The 24,680-nt window shown below is 40.5% G+C and overlaps 1 protein-coding gene across 14 annotated transcripts in view; it reads right to left on the bottom strand.

The window, feature by feature from the left end:
* The window catches only part of LOC124115397 (MAP/microtubule affinity-regulating kinase 3-like), a 74,836-nt gene that overhangs the window by 35,465 nt on the left and 14,691 nt on the right, over positions 1-24,680 (bottom strand). For 10 of the 14 annotated variants that reach the window (XM_046476353.2, XM_046476346.2, XM_046476349.2 and 7 more), the window contains exons 4-6: positions 23,909-23,957; positions 22,027-22,092; positions 15,044-15,114 (exon numbers count right to left, since the gene is read on the bottom strand). In XM_046476353.2, coding sequence (XP_046332309.1) covers positions 15,044-15,114; positions 22,027-22,092; positions 23,909-23,957 — 186 coding nt within the window. Of the gene's footprint in view, positions 1-15,043; positions 15,115-22,026; positions 22,093-23,805; positions 23,855-23,908; positions 23,958-24,680 lie in introns of all 14 variants that reach the window. The other 4 variants (XM_046476347.2, XM_046476348.2, XM_046476358.2 and 1 more) reach the window with 1 other exon arrangement.

Genomic DNA, 24,680 nt, shown 5'->3' with positions numbered 1-24,680 from the left:
CAAAGCGATCTTAGCGCTAAGATGATCGTAACTCCCATACTTTAGCATAGGCTTACAATAGTCTTAGCGCTAAGATGATCGTAACTCCCATACTTTAGCATAGGCTTACAATAGTCTTAGCGCTAAGATCGCTTTGTGCAAGTGGGCCCTGGTGTCACAGTCATGCTGAGTGAGTGAGTGAGTGAGTTGTGTTTAACGCTGCTTTTAACAGTATTCTAGTCATATCACGGTATGTCAGCTTAATGTGGGAGGAAAGCCCCAAGTGATGCAGGTCTTAGATGTTTACCACTTCAGTGAAACCCAGGAGCACGGGTATGGTGCTGACAAACCTAGAAACATAATCGGGGCAGTCATGTAGAAGTCAGTGAAAGTAACTTCTCCATCTACTATTTGAAGGCAAGATAAAGGAATCTGAACTATAAATATTCATACAACCCATGAGCGGATCTACCCGTGGGGATTGCAGTAAGAATATATAGAACCTTATGCTTGTCATAGGAGGCGACTAAATGGATCCTGTGATGAGGATCTATGACTTGGTTGATTGCATGTCTTTTTATCTCAACTGTGTGGATTGCTGCTCATGATGTCTATCACTAGATTGTCTGGTCCTCCACATTCGGTTACATAGACGGCTGTTACATAGCTGGAGTGAGGGTTAAACAGAAAAGAAGAAGAACACAAAAAAAAGGCAGAGAACGAACAACTCACTGCTGACACTGTCAAAGGCAACACAATGAAAGGAACTGTGGACTAAAAAAGTCATTTCACTGCAGGTTCAGTATTATTCCACAACTGAACTGCGCTCGAACAGATGAGTGAGTGAGTGAGCAAGTTGGGTTTAACTTCGCTTTTAACAGTATTCCAGTTATATCACGGCGTGTCAGCTTAATGTGGGAGGAAATCCCAAAGTGATGCAGGTCTCAGACGTTTACCACTTCGGTGAAACCCACAAGCACGGGTATGGTGCTGACAAACCTAGAAACAATCGGGGCGAACTGGGATTCGAACCCACAATCATTGGTTTCTGGCGTGCCCAAGGGATGCAACACTGCACAGCGAATCGTGGCACCTTAGACGACTGGGCCACCCCCCCTCAAACAGATGAACAGGTAGGATTATCTTGTGTGGAACTAGTGATATGCTACCATGTGCCCATATTCATTCAGTTTCCACATGAATCAATAAGGGATTTATTCATTAGGTCTGCCAGTGTATGAGACAGGGTTGTAGACCCTCTCCAAGTAGGGCCATGGCCTGCCATAGTCCGTCGTCTCTACAAACACAGGCCTCAACTTGTAGGTATCATTTCTTTTAACACTGGTTGCAATATTGAGAAACAACCAGTTCTTGTAAGGCATCCATGATGCAGATATGGAATTCACAGCAATATGCATTAGCATCATGTAAGATTGAGTACATCCATGGTGGATTTATGATTATGGTGCTGGTAATTTATGCAATAAAACATCATCCTCTTAAATATTTACCTCATTTCATACCAAAGGCCTTGTGTGTCATTTTAACCCATTGATAGTAGGGCTGGGACGAGTCCAAATTTACATCCCGGGTACCCAAACCCCTATTACCCGACCCTACCCGGGTACCCGCTGTAGATCTCAAGAGATAGGTAAAACATGTCCGATTGGGAATAGTTTGACCGTACTCCTGTCAAAATAAATTTAGATGCACGTATAAACCGATCTTGCCATGCATACGCTGACGTTGACGGATGTTTTATCATCATGCAAACATATAAAGTCAGAAGGAATGTGTGCAAATTCAGAAAGAAATGTGAACATTTATCACCTATAGTGTAACCATAGAGTTCTAGATAATATTCGCCAGGTCCTACTCAGTACCCACCCGACCCGGGTACCCGAGTTACCCGTCCCAGCCCTAATTGATAGGATTCATCTGCATTGTTTCTCTGGTCCAACACTAGGAAATATGATGTACTGTATTCAACATAATTAGCACCCCGCTCTAATAAGTGCCGACGGTGATATTTTCTAATATATTGGCTAGTGAACAATCCCAATTAGCACCTCTTCCGATTGATCAATGTACACAAGACTTATTTATTCATGTATAATACGCACTTGTGTGTTATATGCACCCTTAATTATGGGCAATTAAATTCTGGAAAAATGTATGTCGTATATAAAGGCTTAGCCTTGCTTCCTACTGGCAGAAGGCTTAGCCTTGCTTCCTACTGGCAGCAAACGTAGCCTTGCTTCCTACTGGCAGCAAACGTAGCCTTGCTTCCTACTGGCAGCAAACGTAGCCTTGCTTCCTACTGGCAGCAAACGTAGCCTTGCTTCCTACTGGCAGCAAACATAGCCTTGCTTCCTACTGGCAGCATACGTAGCCTTGCTTCCTACTGGCAGAAGGCTTAGCCTTGCTTCCTACTGGCAGCAAACGTAGCCTTGCTTCCTACTGGCAGCAAACATAGCCTTGCTTCCTACTGGCAGCAAACGTAGCCTTGCTTCCTACTGGCAGCAAACGTAGCCTTGCTTCCTACTGGCAGCAAACGTAGCCTTGCTTCATATTGGCAGAAGGCTTGCTTCATACAGGTAGTAGACGTAGCCTTGCTTGATACAGGTAGTAGACGTAGCCTTGCTTGATACAGGTAGTAGACGTAGCCTTGGTTCATACAGGTAGTAGACGTAGCCTTGGTTCATACAGGTAGTAGACGTAGCCTTGCTTGATACAGGTAGTAGACGTAGCCTTGCTTGATACAGGTAGTAGACGTAGCCTTGGTTCATACAGGTAGTAGACGTAGCCTTGCTTGATACAGGTAGTAGACGTAGCCTTGCTTGATACAGGTAGTAGACGTAGCCTTGCTTGATACAGGTAGTAGACGTAGCCTTGGTTCATACAGGTAGTAGACGTAGCCTTGCTTGATACAGGTAGTAGACGTAGCCTTGCTTGATACAGGTAGTAGACGTAGCCTTGGTTCATACAGGTAGTAGACGTAGCCTTGCTTGATACAGGTAGTAGACGTAGCCTTGGTTCATACAGGTAGTAGACGTAGCCTTGCTTCCTACTGGCAGCAAACGTAGCCTTGCTTCCTACTGGCAGCAAACGTAGCCTTGATTCCTACTGGCAGCAAACGTAGCCTTGCTTCCTACTGGCAGCAAACGTAGCCTTGCTTCCTACTGGCAGCAAACGTAGCCTTGATTCCTACTGGCAGCAAACGTAGCCTTGATTCCTACTGGCAGCAAACGTAGCCTTGCTTCATATTGGCAGAAGGCTTGCTTGATACAGGCAGTAGACGTAGCCTTGCTTGATACAGGTAGTAGACGTAGCCTTGCTTGATACAGGTAGTAGACGTAGCCTTGGTTCATACAGGTAGTAGACGTAGCCTTGCTTGATACAGGTAGTAGACGTAGCCTTGGTTCATACAGGTAGTAGACGTAGCCTTGCTTGATACAGGTAGTAGACGTAGCCTTGCTTGATACAGGTAGTAGACGTAGCCTTGCTTGATACAGGTAGTAGACGTAGCCTTGGTTCATACAGGTAGTAGACGTAGCCTTGCTTGATACAGGTAGTAGACGTAGCCTTGCTTGATACAGGTAGTAGACGTAGCCTTGGTTCATACAGGTAGTAGACGTAGCCTTGCTTGATACAGGTAGTAGACGTGGCCTTGCTTGATACAGGTAGTAGACGTAGCCTTGGTTCATACAGGTAGTAGACGTAGCCTTGCTTCCTACTGGCAGCAAACGTAGCCTTGCTTCCTACTGGCAGCAAACGTAGCCTTGCTTCCTACTGGCAGCAAACGTAGCCTTGATTCCTACTGGCAGCAAACGTAGCCTTGCTTCCTACTGGCAGCAAACGTAGCCTTGCTTCCTACTGGCAGCAAACGTAGCCTTGATTCCTACTGGCAGCAAACGTAGCCTTGATTCCTACTGGCAGCAAACGTAGCCTTGCTTCATATTGGCAGAAGGCTTGCTTGATACAGGCAGTAGACGTAGCCTTGCTTGATACAGGTAGTAGACGTAGCCTTGCTTGATACAGGTAGTAGACGTAGCCTTGGTTCATACAGGTAGTAGACGTAGCCTTGCTTGATACAGGTAGTAGACGTAGCCTTGATTCATACTGGCACTAGACATAACCTTAACCAAGTGAAGCCAAGCATTATAAATAGACCAGACTTGCATATTTAACAGTTGATATTTCCACGCTAAAGAGCTTTAATATTTAACTAAGTCTGATGAAAGAGAATGAAAAAGAATTCTGCTGCTGAGGCTAAGAAGTGCTCAGATTACTTTCACTTTCTCCTCAGAAAGTACAGGGCAAACCTTGGCATTAGCCACATACATTTCCTCAAAAATGCATCAACATTAACAGACAGGTATGAATCACCAATAAATGGGTTAGATCATATATTAATCACTGAAACAGATGTTAAAGCAGTCCAATTTCAGTGGCAAACAAAGAAATCAATAAAACTGCATTCGCAAAAAAATATGATATCAACAGTGAAGCTGATATATGTTCAAGATAATTAAGTATGACAGTAATGTCCTAACGAAATCTGGCCATGCATCTTCAGTGGAAGTGAATAGGGGTTAAATACCACTTGGAACAGTACATTACGGCATGTCAGCTTAATACTGGTACAGAGCAAAGCCCAAAGTTACAGATCCTTCATGTTTACTCCTTTCGTGCAATCAACAAGCAGCAAGCTGACAATTGAGAATCTCAGTCCTTGCTTAAAGCTTCTGTGTCCACCAGCCCAAACTCTTATTTTGGAATCAGTATCAATAGACTTTAGGCTTATCATATGAGTGAGGGAGTGAGTTTGGTTTAACGCCGCTTTTAACAGTATTCCAGTTATATCACGGTATGTCAGCTTAATGTGGGATGAAAGCCCCAAGTGATGCAGGTCTCAGATGTTTACCACTTAGGTGAAACCCACGAGCACGGGTATGGTGCTGACAAACCTAGAAACAGAATTTGGGCGAACCGGGATTCGAATCCACAATCATAGGTTTCTGGCGTGCCAAAAAGGCGCAACTCTGCACAGTGAATCGCGGCTTTTAGACGACTGGGCCACCTGGGCCACCTGGGCCACCTGTGCCGCCCTTATCATATGAACCGATCGCACTAGACCAGAGGAAATTTCACTAGGCTTGGGCTTCAGACCAGTAGGTAAAGTTACTGATTGGAATCTAGCATCCCCAACCTGCCGACACTGAAAAGCTACAGAACTCTGCACAGTATCTTACACCACAATTTTTTCAGGATGTGCTAAAAAATTATATGCCAAGTTTACTGCTGAAGAAACATTTCTTCAAGCCCTTATCAAAGAGAAACAAATGAACTCTGTTATTTGCCAGAAATAATGTTCAACGAAAGTGATCTTCAAAGAATTTGCCAAACTGTTCCCGAATGCATTAACTGCAGCTGAACACGGAAGCAGAAAGATGTTGGCAAGCAGCACTACCAATCTGATGCCAAGGCCCACAGTGGGCTAGCTGCAGTAAGCACAGATCTAATCCAAGACCAAAGCAATACAGCTACACAAACATCTCACACCAAATGTTACTGACTTTCAATGTCTTTTTTCCCCAAAGACGAATTGGTTTAAAAGCTTTAATTATAACGATTTGGTTAGTTGGTATGTTGTTAAATGCTGCACTCAGCAATATTCCAGCTATATGACGCCAGTCTGTAAATAATTGAGTCTGGACCAGACAATCAAGTGATTGATATCATGAGCATCAATCCTCGCAATGTGGGATCGATGACATGCATCAACCAAGTCAGCAAGCCTGACTACCCGATCCCGTTAGTCGCCTTTAACGACAAGCATAGTCACGATTTACGGCAAGCATGGGTTGCTGAAGACCTATTCTACCCCGCATCTTCACGGGTCTAATTATAATGAAAATTGATATCTTCATAATGGTTGACAGAAAAACAATATTTGCATAGTCTGTAGTCATGAAATGTTGTTGTTGTTTTTTTTGTTTTTTTGTTGTTTTTTTTTGGGGGGGGGGGGGGGGGAGAAGAGAGAGGGGGGAGGGAGGAGGATACCAGGGCACACATGAGATTTATACACCTGCGCATCACCCTCATCTTGTGTATCTCTTGAAGTAATTACAGAATGTGTACTCTTCTAAAAATGCAATTATTCCATTAACTGGCTTGCTCCAAAAAATGCCAAGCCATCAATGCACTCTTAACTTCCCCAATGATTGCAAATGAACAGTTCCTATCATGAGATTGATTGTCTGTGTGGTATAACACCTTTGTACTGTTATTTCAAGAGTTGTTGCAATTAGCATGTGTCATGATACAATTCATACCTAGATATTTGATTCTACACATTCATTATATCAAAATACAAATGTCAATTGTCTGCTGAAACACAAATTCTCCTTATACTTGAAAAAGTTACAATATATTGAAATATCACACCAATGCTGACCGAGTTTAGTGCTTGCACATGAGGATCGGCATGTGAGTGTGTGGGTTAGGAGATCCACTAAATCTAGGATTTTTAACATAGGGTTAAAAGGATCCTTGATTTTAATGTTACATATTGGTGTAGTGGCGGTTGGAACTCGGTTTCAGTTTCATTAACCGCAGTGTTACAAGAGCTGATTTCTGGCCATACACAAGTAATGTCATGAGCCAGGGGAAGTATTTGACTTCCCTTGTTTGCTGCACTTGTTGGTTGGTTGTTTAACGCCGCACTCAGCAATATTCCAGCTATATGACGGCGGTCTGTAAATAATCGAGTGTGGACCAGTCAATCCAGTGATTGACATCATGCGCATCGATCCACGCAATTGGGACCAATGACATGCATCAACCAAGTCAGCAAGCCTGACCACCAGATCCTGTTAGTCGCCTTTTACGACAAGCATAGTCGCCTTTTACGGCAAGTATGGGTTGCTGAAGACCTATTCTACCCCTGAATCTTCACGGGTCGACTTCCCTTGTTCGCTACACTTGTAAACACCAAGTCAGGGCTTATGGAAACATCTAAACAAAGGTGCACAGTTTGGAGGTCCAGAATTCTAGCTTCAAAACAAGGTTCCTAGTACTGTGTTGGTGTTCTAGCTTGGGACACTCTCACATTGATCAGACAGAAGTTCTGGAAGAACGCACTGGGGCCCATCAAACAAGCTCAAGTGCATATTCAATATTTTCACAGTACCTACAGATGTTTAGGAGGTGAACATGATTCAAGGGAAAACATCTAAGTATTTCATCAAATCGATATTTCTTTTCTCCACCCAAAGTTTGATTCTCTGAACTCAAGCCAGATTCACCATACCAATGCTACTTTTATCAACAACAGTGTTCCTATTATTGCTAATTTGCAAATGTAACTTTCCTATTTAATGAATGTTATCTTATTCCACAACATATTCATATTCTGGAGGCCAAAAAATAACTGAGTCCAAACAAACAATTGTACGGTACGGTAAAAAAAATCTGTCCGGTCACCCACTGTTGTAAACAGTTTCCGTCACTTTTATTTCAAGAATAGGGTACTGGGGAGGTATTCTATTTTTTAAACAAAGGCTTAAAATCTAAAACAATTATTTGTTGAAACAATTTCAGCCTAAGTCTTAAAACACATCAGGCAAAGAGCATATTCTTGTGGACAGAACTGACCCACCATGGTTAACATGGAAACTTCCTATAATACAGAAAAAAACTCCCAGGAATTTTTTTTCCAAACAAAGACAGTCCGTTTAGGGGCTATTTAGTAGGTGCTGCACATTTTCCTGCCAATGTGAGACAACAGGCTACTACTTGATCCGCCTATAGATCGGCTGCCTATCCTACAGCTAGGTCAGAGGTCAATGCTGAGTGTAATGTACTTGGTTCTCTATTTTCATTCTAGTGCTATAAAAACTGTCTGGGGTTAAATATAGAATATGCTTAGATCATAGGATATCAGATATCTACCGTCCTTAACAACTGCTTCCATTTAGCACTGATTATACATTCTCAAAGGGCCTACACAGTGGCTGTACTTGTCTATAGTTTCTCTTACTGACCCTAGCGGATACATTTATATAACAATCACCCCCATTCCATTTCCATCCCTTCTCAGCTCTTTCATCTACTTCGGTTGACTCAAGGCTTCATCATAAAAATATCTTACATAAACCTTATACATAACTTGATTTCACAGACTACGTGTGAGTCTACAAATTCAGGTGAACATTCAGAAATATAGCATCACCAAAAATTATACAGCCACTGGTTAATGTCCGAGACGAAGGAGTCATTCTTCTTGTGCATTCAGTGTATTAATGTAAGCAGTCCCGTGACAAGTGAGTTCACCATGAATCACAATCACCAGCACTGGAAGTCATCATTTGTTGAGGGGCGGTCGGGTAGCCTGGTGGTTAAAGCGTTAGCTCGGGTTCGATTCCCGAGACGGGTACAATGTGTGAAGCCCATTTCTGGTGTCCCCGCCGTGATATTACTGGAATATTGCTAAAAGTGGCGTAAAACCATACTCACTCACTCATCATTTGTTGTGTTTACTTACATTGTAAATTGTTTCACTGTGAGCATATTTTATATAAATATAAATACATAAATAAATATATATACAATTATTATCGTCATTATTATTTTGAGGGACAACTTTGTTTCCACCCAAATGTGGTTAGATCCTGTCATCTTTCTAAAATCTGGATCAATACCTTGTGCAGGTTCGACATGGTGACTAAATGTTCAAAACAGTTCAATTATTGTCCATCGTAATAATTTATTTTGTACTACTTGAACTGTAGACTACTCCTGAAACTCCTACTTTAGAGCAAAGCCTTTCAATGTATTATTTCAAACATGGCTGCATGAGAGATATGAAACTGAAACTGATCAATACCATTCCCATTCTTAAACATCCCCATCTTCCTCCATCTGACTTGAAACAGTTGCTCAATAATACAAATATTTGTCTAAAAGGGTCCATTAACCTAATTTCTTGATGACACAGTCTGTCTCAAATCAACGTAGACCAGTAAAGAGACCACTTGTTTCTGTGGAGTCTGTGCAGACAGACATTCTCCCAGTGGGCCAGCAAGGGCACCCAATTACTGCTGATGAACACAAGTGTCATAGGCCTCTGAGGAGGAAGCAGCCAGGCAAGGATGAAAGCAGACTCTCAGATTGTCTGGGTTGCCAGGCAACGCACAGCTGATGCTTGACTAGAGGGGCTGGCAGAGCGGCTTGAGTATTTAACCAACAGTCAGGCGATAACAGCTTACCATTTGGAATCGGTTTGAGGAACGGAGCGGAGGAGCAACACACTTTCTCACGCAACTCAAACACATTTCTCTTGTCAATTCATTTGGTTGGGTGGTTGAATTTTTCACATGCTCAGCTTTGCTGTCTTTTTTCATAAAGAATATTTGTAGTTTTATTTCACAGCTTAAGCTTTCACAAGCTGAAGTTAATTAATTTTCCACACCTTTAAGCATGTTACATGCAAAAGATTTTTTTACTATTTCTTCTTGAAACAACTTAATATCTTCATTATGGTCGACCTAATTCTAAAAAACATACAATTTTAGAAGTAGAGGCATAAAAGACGTCTATATATATTATGTGTGAAATAACTGAAAATAGATCTTGTCAAGCTTCCAACATCAAATACAATAATTACATTTTATTCTATTCCATATTTTGTCTGACCATATCATAACAGTGAAAAAATGATTGTCTAACACAATATAGAGTTGATGATAAAATTTCTCTCTATAGGGGAACACAAACTTCATCAAAGTCAAATCCATATTTATTTGTCTATCTCTCGAATTGAGTGCTTCAGAATGCCAGGAAGCATGTTTGCAAAGGTCATGTGACCATTAAGTATTCAAAGCAACCTGGAGTGAGTGAGTGAGTGAGTATGGTTTTACGCCACTTTTAGCAATTTTCCAGCAATACCACGGCGGGGGACACCAGAAATGGGCTTCACACATTGTACCTAGAGTGAGTGAGTGAGTGAGTGAGTGAGTGAGTGAGTGAGTGAGTGAGTGAGTGAGTGAGTGAGTGAGTGAGTGAGTGAGTGAGAGTGAGTGAGAGTGAAAACGAGCAATATTCCACACCTAAAAACAGGCTTCACACATTGTACCCATGTGGGGGGGAATCAAACCCGGGTCGCAATGTACAAATGTATTAAGTGTAACCGCTTGGCTACCCAAATGATCCAGATATAAGTGAACAATTGAAATTGGCATACCATCTACCAACAACATAATTTATGCCAGTGCATCAGACAATGACATATGACACATGATACAGTGCTACTCTTATGACCTCTGATATTCTATACAATTCGTTTATTGAATTACTGATAATTTATCTTGTCTGGTGGTTATTAGTAGTTTCAACAAGATATTCTCATGAAATACAGATCTCTTAAGTATGTGAACCTTGCTTTCCACTGCCGTCAGACAAATTCCAGCCTCATGACGGCAGTTTTGAAACAATCAAGTCTGGGCCAAATTATCTAGTGGATGGTACTACATAGTTCATATATTTATGGAACACAAACATTCAAGGCTTTTAAAGGCTGCCAACTGTCATTTTCACGGCATTTTTAGTTGGGTTATTATCCCTTGTCTGTCTATAGTTTATTAAATCCAGCATACTATATATTAGTTATAAGCAGCACGACCATCACACACTTTCCAATAAGATTCATGTTACATCAATAACAAAATAAATTAAGTCTGTCATGAATTCTTAAGGGTCTTTGGCACACAATTCTATCACTCAGTAAATCTCACTTTAACGTCATTGGCATTTTTGTGTGATTAACAAGTAAATGTAAACTTGTACAAATTCAAGGCTTTTCAAACTTATTTTGGTGAAGGTTGACACCAGAAATCAAGGATTTTCAAGAGGGTTCTTAAAATTCAAGGCTTTTTCAAGCCTTACGAACCCTGTACTATGAGCAATGACCCACACAATCTGGGGTTGAGCAATGGTCCACACAATCAGGGGTTGAACAAAGATCCAAACAATCTGGGGTTGAGCTATGACCTACACAATCAGGGGTTGAGCAATGGTCCACACAATCAGGGGTTGAACAAAGATCCACACAATCAGGGGTTGAGCTATGGTCCACACAATCAGGGGTTGAGCAATGATCCACACAATCAGGGGTTGAGCAATGTTCCACACAATCCGGGGTTTAGCAATGATCCACACAATCCGGGGTTTGAGCAATGGTCCACACAATCAGGGGTTGAGCAATGATCCACACAATCAGGGGTTGGGCAATGACCCACACAATCAGGGGTTGAGCAATGATCCACACAATCAGGGGTTGGGCAATGATCCACACAATCAGGGGTTGAGCAATGATCCACACAATCAGGGGTTGGGCAATGTTCCACACAATCAGGGGTTGAGCAATGATCCACACAATCAGGGGTTGGGCAATGACCCACACAATCGGGTTGAGCAATGATCCACACAATCAGGGGTTGAGCAATGATCCACACAATCAGGTGTTGAGCAATGATCCACACAATCAGGGGTTGGGCAATGATCCACACAATCAAGGGTTGAGCAATGATCCACACAATCAGGGGTTGGGCAATGACCCACACAATCAGGGGTTGAGCAATAATCCACAGAATCAGGGGTTGGGCAATGGTCCACAGAATCAGGGGTTGAGCAATAATCCACAGAATCAGGGGTTGAGCAATGATCCACACAATCAGGGGTTGTTGGGCAATGGTCCACAGAATCAGGGTGCCATAATACTTTCACATTTATGGAACTGAAAGCAGCCGTTAAAGCCACCACTATAAGTGTATAAGCAGATCTTCAAAATTGGACAACCATATAAAAAACATACATCTACAAATGGCAATCAAAATGGTACATTTCTGAAATGCGCATCATTTCCAGTAAATCTTATAAAGAAAACTCTTCAACACAGGTCAATATTTACACCGCATCGACAGTCAACATTGACTAGTGATAGAAAACATCTTTCGTCCATTAGTCGGCACATTGTTTACTGGTCAATGGTATGGTCCTTGTACCTTCCAGTCTCCCTTGACAAAGGTATAAGAATCTATACTGAAATGTCACTTTTTACAGTATTAAAGAAGTTGTTATCCATAAACTGTGTCTACCTTGTCACTATAGGACTAGTGCCATTTGCTACTGTTCCATTCCAAAACACATTATTCAAACCCTTGCCAACAGTGGCTAGAGTACAGAGCTCCAGATAAGCTGCGTATCTGCGTAAAATACGCATCAGAAATGCAGAAATAGGCAGTAAAATAAAATCCAAGTGTATCAAATATGCAACGAACATTACAGATACGCTACAAAAATAAAACTTGTGGGTATCATGAAAATATTGTGAAGTAACCCTGCATATTCGATTAGCAAATCAGCAACTGATTTTGAAATTATAAACGGGCATTCCGTCAACCTTGACAAACTCCACGATGACAGTTACCTCATGATCATTTGCCATCACACTTTCTTGTGGAAGTATCGTGGTATTTTTGAGTCCTATAAAGCTCTCGAACCCACACGACACCAGTTTGCAGGGACTAGATGAACAGTGTTTTTAAATATTTAAATACCCACATGTGCAAAAAACTAGTGGGTAACAGAAATTTGAATACCCAGATAAAATCTTTGGGCATCAGTAATTCTAACACCAAAAGCATATCTGGAGCTCTGAGCATGCTGAGAGTATGTCAAGTGTAGCTGGGCACAGCAACACATGGAAGGAAGGATTGATCAATAGCATGCCTTCTGTCACTGGCGTGAACAGATCATGCATACTATGGCAAACTGACATCACAATCTGAATACACAAGGCTGAAAAACATATTGCACCACATTGTGGATCTTCAATCAATAGCCATTATGTTTGAATGTCAGCATGTTCCCTGGATCTACACTGGCTTGTCATGGCTGACTAAACATGTTCCCTATGATCGTGCAATACCAAAATAGTCCTAAAACATAAGCAAAGGTTATAATCATGCAATTAGCTGAATGTTTGACCCCTGCTGTATAATCACAGCTTCACTGTTCCTGCCAAGTGAGTGAACGGTGCATTGCCTTACTCAGGGATTCATGAGTCATAATTAGTACACATACTGGACAGCAATTAGTGCAACCTCGATTGGGATCAAATTCCATCATCTTGCACTGCTTGCAAGTTTCCTCTACAACGGCAGGGGTTCATTGTTGATGTGAGAAGGGAGAGAAAGGGTGAAGTACCACGGAAGACCATTAGTTTGGAGGGAAAATGTCAAGTTGTTACAAGTCATTGAGTGAGTTTGGCGTAGTGTCGCAGAACGTCAGCTTGATGTGGGAGGAAAGCCCAAAGTGATAAAGGTCTTACCACTTTGGTGAAACTCACTAGCACAGATATAAGTCATTACAGGGTGAACCATAGGATTCTGCCACACCCAAGGGAGACAATCCTGCACAGAGTAACTGGAGCACACCTTCGACAAACTGCTCCTCTGAAGGTGCAACAATTGCTGGTGTTCAGATTTTATGCTGTAAAGGTGCATCACAGTATGTGCAGTTCACCCAGATACTGTTGACTTTTCACTGGGCATTGACTGAGAATGTGTGAAGTAGGGGTGACTATTGGGGCTATTTGCACTATTGCTATTGTACAGCAATAATAGCCTACACTATTCCAATAGTGTTGCGATAGTTGTCAAATATTCCAATAGTATTGCAATAGTATTGCAATAGTCGTAAACCTGCTTCAGGCTTAATAATTACATTGATCAATGAAATAGAAATGCATAAGGTATTGCTGACAATCTCGAACACGGCTGCTCCCATCTGCTACTCAAACCAAAAGAAACTAACAAATCTGAAGTTGTTGTAATCCTTGCAAAACAACTACTCAGACAGGTTTAATAAAACCTGTACAAATTAAATATGTAATATTTTTAACTAATAGCACTATTGAAACTATCCATTGTTATGCATACTGTCCACGATGCTATTGGCATAATAACATCCTATCAACATGGTAACAATTGTGATACTACAATATATCGTTCAACCCCTTGTGTGAAGGAAAGCCTATAGTTTGACCTGAACAACCTGTCAATACCACAAATGGCTCCAGGACGGGACATGATACAGATGTCAAGGTATACAAGCTCACTTGTAGATATAAAATGGTGAGGCCAGGTAAAATTGCAAACCTAAATTCTAAGTCAAAGAGTGAGTGAGTAAGTAAGGTGGGTTTAACGCCACTTTTAACAGTATTCCAGTTAAATCACGGAGGGTCAGATTAATGTGGGAGGAAAGCCCGAAGTGATGCAGGTCTCAGACATTTACCACTTCGGTGAAACCCACTAGCACAGGTATGGTGCTGACAAACCTAGAAACATAATCAGGGCGAACCGGGATTTGAACCCACAATCATAGGTTTCTGGCATGCCCAAGGGACGCAACTCTGCACAGCGATTTGGGGCGCCTTAGATGACTGGGCCACCCGTGGCCCCCCTAAGTCAAAGAGTTAATATAGTAAAACTATGTAGTGTTTGAAGAAGAAAGTGTTTTGCTTGCTTGTACTTGAGGTCTATAGGATAAAGAGAAATATGCAGTGTTCATAACTAAAAGGGGTGCCCATGTCCACGAAGTTTGGTGATATAGTATCTCAGTCTAGACTCCTTAAATCTTTTAACATTAGAGCATTGACAAGGACTTTTTTTTAATGCTTAACTTCGACCACTGATTAGTAATGAAGTTTACACATATTTTTTTTTGTTCGTTGTTGTTTAACACTGCACTCAGCAATAATCCAGCTATATGACAGCACTCTGAAAATATTCAATTTGGAACCAGACAATCCAGTGATCGACATCATGAGCATCGATCTATGCAATTTGGATACGATGACATACAACCAAGGCAGTGAGTCTGTTCACCTCATCCCATGAGTCAACTCCGACGGAAACTATTGGTTGCTGAAGACCCCTTCTCCACCCGGATCTTCACGAGACAGTATTACCATGTGACCTTCATGTATAAACTGACTTACCTGTCTAAATTTTGCCCTTGCTTCTTTTTCTTTCATCCTCCCATGAGCAACTAGGTAATCAAATACTTCCCCTGTAAAACAAAACAAACAAGTGTAAAAATTGAGTAGAGATAGTAATTGATTCATCCACCAAGTGGAAGTATAACAAGTCATCAGTCTTGCCGTGCTAGCATGTGTATTAAGTGTGTGAGTGAGTTGGGTTTAACGCCGCTTTTAACAATATTCCAGTTATATCACGGTGTGTCAGCTTAATGTGGGAGGAAAGTTCAAAGTGATGGGAGGTCTCAGACGTTTACCACTTCGGTGAAACCCACGAGCACGGGTATGGTGCTGACAAACCTAGAAACATAATCAGGGCCAACCGGGATTCGAACCCACAATCACAGGTTTCTGGCATGCCCAAGGGACGTAACTCTGCACAGCGAATCGCGGCGCCTTAGACAACTCGGCCACCTGTGCCCCAGCATGTGTATGGACAACACATATGTGCATAATGACATTTTAGCCAAATTATATTGAAATTCACATATTTATTTCCATCAATGGTTATTCTACATAGGTGAGGTGAAATGGGGTTTAACTTCGCGTCCAAAATTATTGCACTTATATAGCGACGTGCATGTACATGTGTGTGCTTGTGTGGCTGCTTGTACTAGTCCAGACTGATGCCGATTTATAGTGCTAGCTCACTGAGATACCATGCCGTAGTTTAACATGAATACCCCACTCAGACACAGTATACTGACCCCGAGCCGACCAGTCCTTGTTTTAGCCCCTTAATGCTGAGCGCCAGACAGGGTAACAACAAGTACCATCTTTAAATGTCTTTTGGTATGACGCGGCCGGGGATCGAACCCCGAACCTTCCGCTCTCCGGGCGGACGCTATACCACTAGACCACGGAGACGGTCCTATTCTACATAGACAAAGTGTGAGAAGCTACATCAGTGGACAGTATCACCTAACCATTGCTGGACCATGTAGCCAGCACCTTGTGTTGGGAATTGGTCAGAACTTACGATTTAAAAAGCAATCAATGATCAATTAATCATGGCAAGGATCGATCATGAACATGATGAATGTGAACAGAAAAGTCATACATTAAGAGCATTCTTTTTAGTCTTATTCATGTAAAACATAAACAGAATAGAACTACTAATGGTATTTTACTATATAACCATAAACCATCTACTAGGAAACACCAGAACAGGCTTGAAACCTTGTCTGTCATCAAACTATTCCGATAGGAGATCACCAAAAGATACACAGACAAATATTTTATGTCCTTTAGCAAGATTAGGAATAAGATTTACAAAATTTCAACTTTCTTTCGTTGTGTCGATGAAATAGAACGATAGACAAGCTTAAAAGCCAGGTGATAAGCAATCATATTATTTTGTATCATTCACACAATTTCCCGAACCACGACCTGCTTCACATGCAGTGTAGACCTTCACACATACAGCTGTACAGATCCATGACAGGACAAAGCTTAGCTACTTCAGGTACTTGACCTAGTGTTGCCTTCATTAGCATAAATCAATTGTACCAAGGGTTACCTGATGTTATTGGCATACACAGGTTTCATATACAGGTCACAGGGATGAAGTATCAGTCTGTGACATTAACAACCAGTCTAGCCCAAGTCCAGTAAAATCTTGTATCGGAAAGCTGAACTTCTGACAACCCATCAGGGATTTATCTAGACCTGCACTGAGCCCACTATTCACCTCTAGTATAGTCTGCAGCAAGTGTCATCAAAAAGTATTTTGAATTACCCAGTTCATGTTAATATATATTTATAACTAATTGTATGGCTTTGTAGAGTGAGTGAGTGAGTGAGTGAGTGAGTGAGTGAGTGAGTGAGTTGGGTTTAAGGCCACTTTTAACAGTATTCCAGTTATATCACGGCGTGTCAGCTTAATGTGGGAGCATATTCCAGCAACACTAGTAATGAGCTTCACACATTGTATCCATGTCGGCCTTTATAGAGAAAACCTGTATTTCACTGATCACATTACCAGCAAATAGGAACATGTTTTAATCCTCACTTTTATGTTATTGCATCATATACAATCTCCTCAAATTAATTAAATCTCTCAATTTAAGAATATAAGCACTTTAAAAATCATAATTTTGAACAAAATAATTATTTTTACCCAATTTGCGAGACAGGGGCTAGAGTTCTGGATAAATCCCTCATCTATACCATGTATATATGAAGAGTAAAATTTGAAATAATGTGAATGGAGGAGTTCGGGCCAGTCGACTCAAAAGACAGCTGCATGTTCTGTGTTTGTTCTTTAACAATGCACTCTGCAATATTCCAGCTGTATGACAAGGGTGTGTTACAAGTGAGTAAGGACCAGACAATCCAGTGATTGATATTATGAGCAACGATCCATGCAATCAATCAAGTCACTGATCTTAACTGCATGGAGTAATGGGAAAGAGACCGCTGACTGATTGTAAAAATGTTCTAATAATTCTGATAAGAAATGTTATTTTCTTTGTGAGCAAGATCATTGCATATCTAATTACACAGAAACTGTTGACACTTCTGCTTGGTGGAACCATTGTCCTTGAGATACATCTAATTTCCCTAGACTGGTAACAGTGGAAATTAAAGAAACACACATCTCCAATGTGTGGTTATATGTGCATTATTTTCAGACAGGCAAAATGAAAGAACATATTTCATATTGGTTAGATTCTCTTATAACAGCGTCAGTATTGACACCAGTCCTTGCGAAACTGCCCAATAGTTAAGGTATTATGCGGATAAGTAGAAATTTGCCATTTTTAAGGGTTTTGCTATATGTTATCATTATGCTAGTAGAGTAAAAGTGTTCGTTTCTACCGCTGCTATAATGTAAAATAGCAAGGAGACTAGAGAATTAATTCATTTTCAGAAACCCTGAAAATGAATTCATCTACCGGTACACTTGCCAAAGTATAAAAAACTTGCCTGTGAATTTTCGGATATATTTGTTTCCGATGCCGATTTATAGTGCCAGCCCACTGAGATACCATGCGGCAGTTTAACATGAATACCCCACTCAGACACAGTATACTGACTCCGAGTCGACGAGTCCTTGTTTTAGCCCCTTAATGCCGAGCGCCAGACAGGGTAACTAGAAGCACCATCTATTAACGTCTTTTAGTACAACGTGGCTGGGGTTTCGAACCCCGGACCTTCTGCTCTCCGGGCAGACGCTCTACCTCTAGACCACGGAGGCAGTCTAGATTCTATAGACATGTGGCAAAATGAAGAGTATCAGTGACAAAACTTCAAGTGACTAAAATACCCTCTCAAAGGTAAAGCATGGAAGCCTAAGGACTATTTCACTGGACAAATTTAGTGTAGCGGAGGGTCAGTTCATAATGAAGATCATGATCTACATAATGTCAATTCTACAACAGTCAATAGCTTTTTCAACAATTGATATGAATATACTACCAAAATAATTTTCTTACACTAAACAAAGGACCAATTCTGCAGTCGGAACACATGTTTTTGTTATATGATAAATCAATATTTGTTTCAGTATTATTTATAACATAAATACCATTCCTGCTCATCCAGAAATTCCATAATTCAAGTACCGTATTCGACTTAATAAGCGGCCAGGGCGCTCTCAAAATTAGAAACAGGGGGCTCTTATTAGAATATTTTTTTGGTGAAAAAAACAGAGTTGAAAGATAAATTTGTGGTTTATGATGACAGCTGGAAATGTTTATATACGACAGATGTATTTTTCAAGAATGTAACTGCCCATAATTAAGGGTGCATGTAACACACGAGTTTATTATACTCGAATAAATAAGTCTTATGTACATTGATCAATCGGAAGGGGTGCTAATTGAGATTGTTCACTAGCCAATATATAAGCAAATATCGCCGTGGGCGCTTATTACGTCGAATACGGTAGATCTAATGAAAAACCCTTGAGCATGTTTGAGTGAGGAAGGGAATATTTGTTTTACAGTATTACAGCCATATCACCATGAATGGTGAAAACTGAGTGAGCCTGGCACACTATTTGTTGATATAGCGTAAGCAATTATCTACAATGTAGGAGTACTATGACACATTAACCATCCAGGTTAAACACTGTGACATCCTCATCATTCATGACACACGTGGGATACTGCTGGGGTTATCCATGATTCTAAACTAAGTGACCTTGGCAGGCAAATTAGGATGTGATTTTGTTCAAATTTGGGATTTTTTCAGTTATTATAACATTGCATACAAGCCCCTTCATCCTTTTCGGTTCTATCATCAGTGAAATACAAGCCACCTCGACAAAGTCATCACACTAGTTACATATATATTTAAAGCTTCATTTACATGACAAACATGAAAAAATATTTAATTCCCATTTGGGAATCTATACTGACAATTTCTGCAGAAATGTTTCTCTGTTCAAAATTATTTTTTTAAACATGTTAAGGTTCTTATTTCTTAAATTCAGATGTATTTCAACATTGTATTACATTTAATGCAATAATAAAAAACGAAGCATTAAAACCTATTTCTCTTAATCCTGTCATCAGAAAAATAAAAGTTAGTGTACCTGTACAGCCCAAAATTAGTTACCGTATTCGACGTAATAAGCGCCCAGGGCGCTCTCAAAATTAGAAATAGGGGGCTCTTATTAGAATATTATTTTGGTGGAAAAAAGAGAGTTGAAAGATACATTTCGTGGTTTATGCTGACACACTGAAATGTTTACATGCGACAGATACATTTTTCCAGAATTGAATTGCCCATAATTAAGAATGCATATTACACACGAGTGCGTATTATACGCGAATAAATAAGTCTTGTGAACATTGATCAATCGGAAGGAGTGCTAATTGGGATTGTTCACTAGCCAATATATTAGCAAATATCACCGTGGGCGCTTATTAGAGCTGGGCGCTTATTACGTCGAATACGGTATTTGTCATAATCATAACCATGAATTGGGAATATGTACTGACATTTGCTGCCTACTTGGGGCTGAATATCGGTGTCAGCAGGTCCCGATAAATCCCTGTACTGGGACCATTCTGCCCTGGTATTCCCACAAGGGATTAGTACAGAGTAGACAGTCAGGGAAGCAACATGACCGGAAATGTTTACTAGCCTGGACAGTGACAACACATGGGCACCAGCGAAAAGGCCGGAATTTCTACGAGCACTCAGGACAACTTGCATCAGACAAACTGACTCTGGCTAGAGATACAGGGTGCTTTTGCATCCCTAGACATGGAAGGATCTATGTCCTTGTCAACAGGGTAACCAGGGGTAGAAACTAACATTTTAGTCCCACTAGTCCTTATAATGATAACATAGCAAAACCCTTAAAAATTGCAAATTTCTACTAGTCCTTAGGATACCTTAACTATTGGGCAGTTTGGCAAGTACTATAGGACTAGTGCCAATTTCTGACACTGGGTAATAGAACCATTATTTACCTAACAATATTACAGTCAGCCTACAACTTCAACAGTTTTGACCACAGTTTTGTAATATATGCAGATCAATTACAGGTAGAAATTACGTTTTCTTCAATACAAAATGACATTTATCATTCTGACATCAAGTACATACCAAGTCAGTAAGTGAATGAGTTGAAATGGTGGGACAGTTTCAACCCATAGGAATCTTAAAACACTGAATCAATTGATCAAAAGTGATTTTTTGGTATTATGGTCTAAGATTCTGACACTTAAAATCAGGCCAGTGACTGATTAAAATGCCTCTGACAATCCATGAGGTGAGGTGGTATATAATGCCATATCACCTTCAAGATCATTTCCCTCATATAGCAATTGTGTGTGCATACTTGTACTAGTCTGGACTTTATAGTGCTAGCCACCAAGATACAATGCTGTAGTTTAGCAAGGATATCCCACTCAGAAACATTGACATTGCGAGGGGATCGAACCACCCAACTTCCTCTCTCCAGGCAGACGTACTATCCACTATATCACTGTGATTAAAAACACCATCAACTCCTGAAAATAGTTGTGACCCGACTGTATCCTGTACGACATATTTCTGACAGAGGTGGGACACTCATCTCTAGTGCATGCTTTGTTCTTGCAGGACATACTTGATGGGGATAAGTAGATGGTGACTCAGTCAAGGACTCAGTTTCATAAATATAGCTGACAAGTCTTCTTGGCCGAAATAGATTCCGGATCCGTCAACATAGTTGTATTCACATCCAAAATTGTATAAATATTCCACTTCCTGATAGACAATAGATTCAAGTGAATATTTCCTGTTCACAACTTGGAGCATTCGAACTACAAAGATGCACTCAAATCCAAGGTCACATGTTCCACGTAAACCCCTGATGTGAGGGAGTGAATATTGCGTTACGCAACATCAGTAAGTTGGGTGAGTGAGTATTGCTTTACGCCACATCAGCAATCAGGCAGAAATTGGCAGTGACATCAAATTGGAACGTTTTTGATATTTGGAAAACCAAAATATGGAAATATAGAAAAGCCTGTTCTAACCAACCAGAAGGACAATTCTATATATTTAGGACAGTTTTTATGATTTTTCTGCTAGATCGCTCTACATATTTGGGGCCAACATGTAACAGAGTGAGTGAGTGAGTACACTGCCATGGGCAGTATTTACGTCTTATCAGCTGAACACCTTGGTGGAACCCACGAACATGTATATAGAGCTGACAAACCGATAATCATTTTCAGGGTAAAATCTGGGGTTTGTATCCGGTACTACAAGGGGACACAACTCTGACTTCAGCATGGGCCCTGGAATCAGGTTTTATATCACTTTTAGCACTATTCCAGCCTTATTACTGTGGAAGACACCAGGATGGACTTCATACCTGGACCTGCCTAACCCACCTGACCCTGCACTCCTAAATAATTGGGGTTGTGGTGAGGGTGGGGGAAGGTGTGGTAAAATCATATATAAATGATCGAACATGATAAATGATCAGAAGTACTCACCGCCACTTGCGTATTCCATGACAAGATAGAGTGTCTTTTCTGTCTCTATCACCTCAAATAGTTTTACTGAAACAAAAATACATCAGACCTTGAATCCCTTGTTAAAGACCAATATAGATGTACTTGACCACGTCTTAAACCACATAATATTATGAAATGTCAAACATCCTATGCGTTGCCTTATTGCCATTCATACAAAATATCACAACGCATGCGAGTATTGACTGTGCCCTTATATGAAACACCTATGGATTTTCTATAAATAAACAATTCAAATTTCCAATAGGATTAAGTAATTATATACAAAGCCTACATTATTACATTAATTCTGGCAGTCAAATTAGTCAAGCCCTCTACATCTGTGAAGTCAGACTATGATGTCAATCTTGCCAATTTGCCTGACAATTGAATCTGTCGTGTCTTGTCGTGCCGGGAAATCAATACTCAGTCACATCTGCACTGCTGATGTCACGTACAAGGATAACACAGAAACCTATGTCGAACAGTGACAGGCAGGCAAAATTACCCAAATTATCATTTTCATGACACAATTCGAATCGATAACTAGCACAAAGGATCACCCGGTACATTTAAGCCTTGTTAGTCTCGACCCTAGTTAATCTGGAAACCCCACCTTATGGATAATCTTGTTGAGAAATCATTAACACAAAGGATATCACTCCTTTTCGTTAATACAGACAATTTCCTTGGAACATCATCCCAATTAAGGAGGTGACGTTCTGGATATAGCAGACTTTATCCACTAGTCTGAAAAAACGTCAGTTAGGTGAAAGAAACTCAGCTAATGATAGTCAATATGACAAACACTAAAATCTACTAAAAATAATGCTACGAACCATGTTTGGGCTAGAAGACTCAAAAGTCTTTAGCACAGACTGATATAGAGTGATAGTTATGGTCACAATCTTGCACAACTTGAAATGTTAGTGGATATCTTAGCAGTTGAGAAAATGATGCTGTTACAAGTCTCTTAATTGCTCTTGTAATTTCAGTTGGCTGTGTAATTTGGGTACCCCTACAGAATACTGGACACCCATCCACCATGTTTGTTTGCTGCATCTAATATAGCATCATGCTACAGAGTGACTATTTTCTAAACGAAGGTCAAAACAAGCAGAAAAAATACTCTGCTTACATTTTTTTGGTTTAATATGATTAAATCTCAAAATTGAATATCAAGCAATTCAAAACATAAAAAATTAGACATCAACATGGAAAGACTACTCGAAAATAGAAAATCCATAATGGTGAACGACAACCTCATCAGTGATATCAAACAAGTCCAACAAACACATATTTCTCATTAACTTTGGAAACTAAAAATAATATTTACTTACACAAGCATTTGTTTCAAGTCATTGTGTGGGGGGGGCAAGCCCATCAAAATCCTGTTATCTTAGCAAGGTGGATAAAAATGGAGGCGAAAAACATTAAAAAAACGTTAGTAAGAAGGGAGCTTGTGCAATAACAATTTGGCAGAAGGTATCTGGTATTCTGTATTCCAGGCGTACTTTGGTCTGGTTTATATGGGAGTTACAACGGCATGGAAATCCTTAACAGGATGAGGAGGCATTGTAAAGGAATCTAAGGACAGAAAAATAAATATGCTCCATCACACACGCTCACGAAGACCTTCAGTCCTGGTGAGCTAAAACAATGAAAGAGGAGCAAAGAGGAGAGTAAAATATTGTAAGTAGAAGCAAAGGTTCTCTATGAATATATACTGGCACTAGGAAGGATCTACAACATGAACTTTACCTATATCTGGATGATCAAGCACCTTCATTATCCTAACTTCTCGAAAGAGCTGAAATGTGGAAATTAAAACACATTAAAGGTTGAACAAATAAAGACCATTTACCTATATTTGGGTGATCAAGCCACTTCATTATCCGAACTTCTCGAAAGAGCTGAAATACAAGTAGAATCTTTTCAGTTGACAAAATCTCCACAATAGTATCGGATAATCAAACTGTCGATTCCTCCACCAGCCTTTTTTTTCTCCTTTGATGTGCATTTGCTTGATCAGCAACAGTAACAAGATCAATTGTACCACAAAGTAATATTCAGCTCCACAGAACCAAAAGCTTAATGAGCTGCTCATAATTTCTGTGTCAGCTTCAGCAGTTGAATGTTCAGACCTGATGCTTCATCCATTCTTAAGGGGATATTGGGATTGCCCTTGACCTTTAGAAGCAAATATGTGGGATTTTCACATGAGAATTTGCTGTGATTGTCAGAGAAAGAAATAACAATCTAAGTATAGTTAAGCAAGAACAATTTCAAAGCTGGCCGAGAATTTGTGTGTTAGAGAGGTAAAGAGATATACACTAGACCAGTCATCAGTCTAAGAATATAATCTTTCTTCATTAGGGTGAGTGAGTTATGGAAGATAAAAAGAAAGAAATGTCTTGTATGTTTGTTTACATTTGCAGAAAAGCCAGCAAGTTTATTGCTGTAAGTAATACAAGACAGGGCATGTCCCGGCATGGAGTCTTCAGGGGAAGGGGTGGGGAGTCAAACCGACACACATTCCGATACGAGGTCGCATCATTAAAATCATACAGCATGGACTAGCGCCTAGTGGGCACAACATCAAGGGATGCTGATGGTTGCTATGACAGCTGTGACCG

This window comes from Haliotis rufescens, unplaced genomic scaffold (assembly GCF_023055435.1).
Source record: "Haliotis rufescens isolate VD_foot unplaced genomic scaffold, xgHalRufe1.0.p SCAF_3, whole genome shotgun sequence".
NCBI classification, from domain to species: domain Eukaryota; kingdom Metazoa; phylum Mollusca; class Gastropoda; order Lepetellida; family Haliotidae; genus Haliotis; species Haliotis rufescens.
This window is presented reverse-complemented; position numbering and strand designations above follow the sequence as displayed.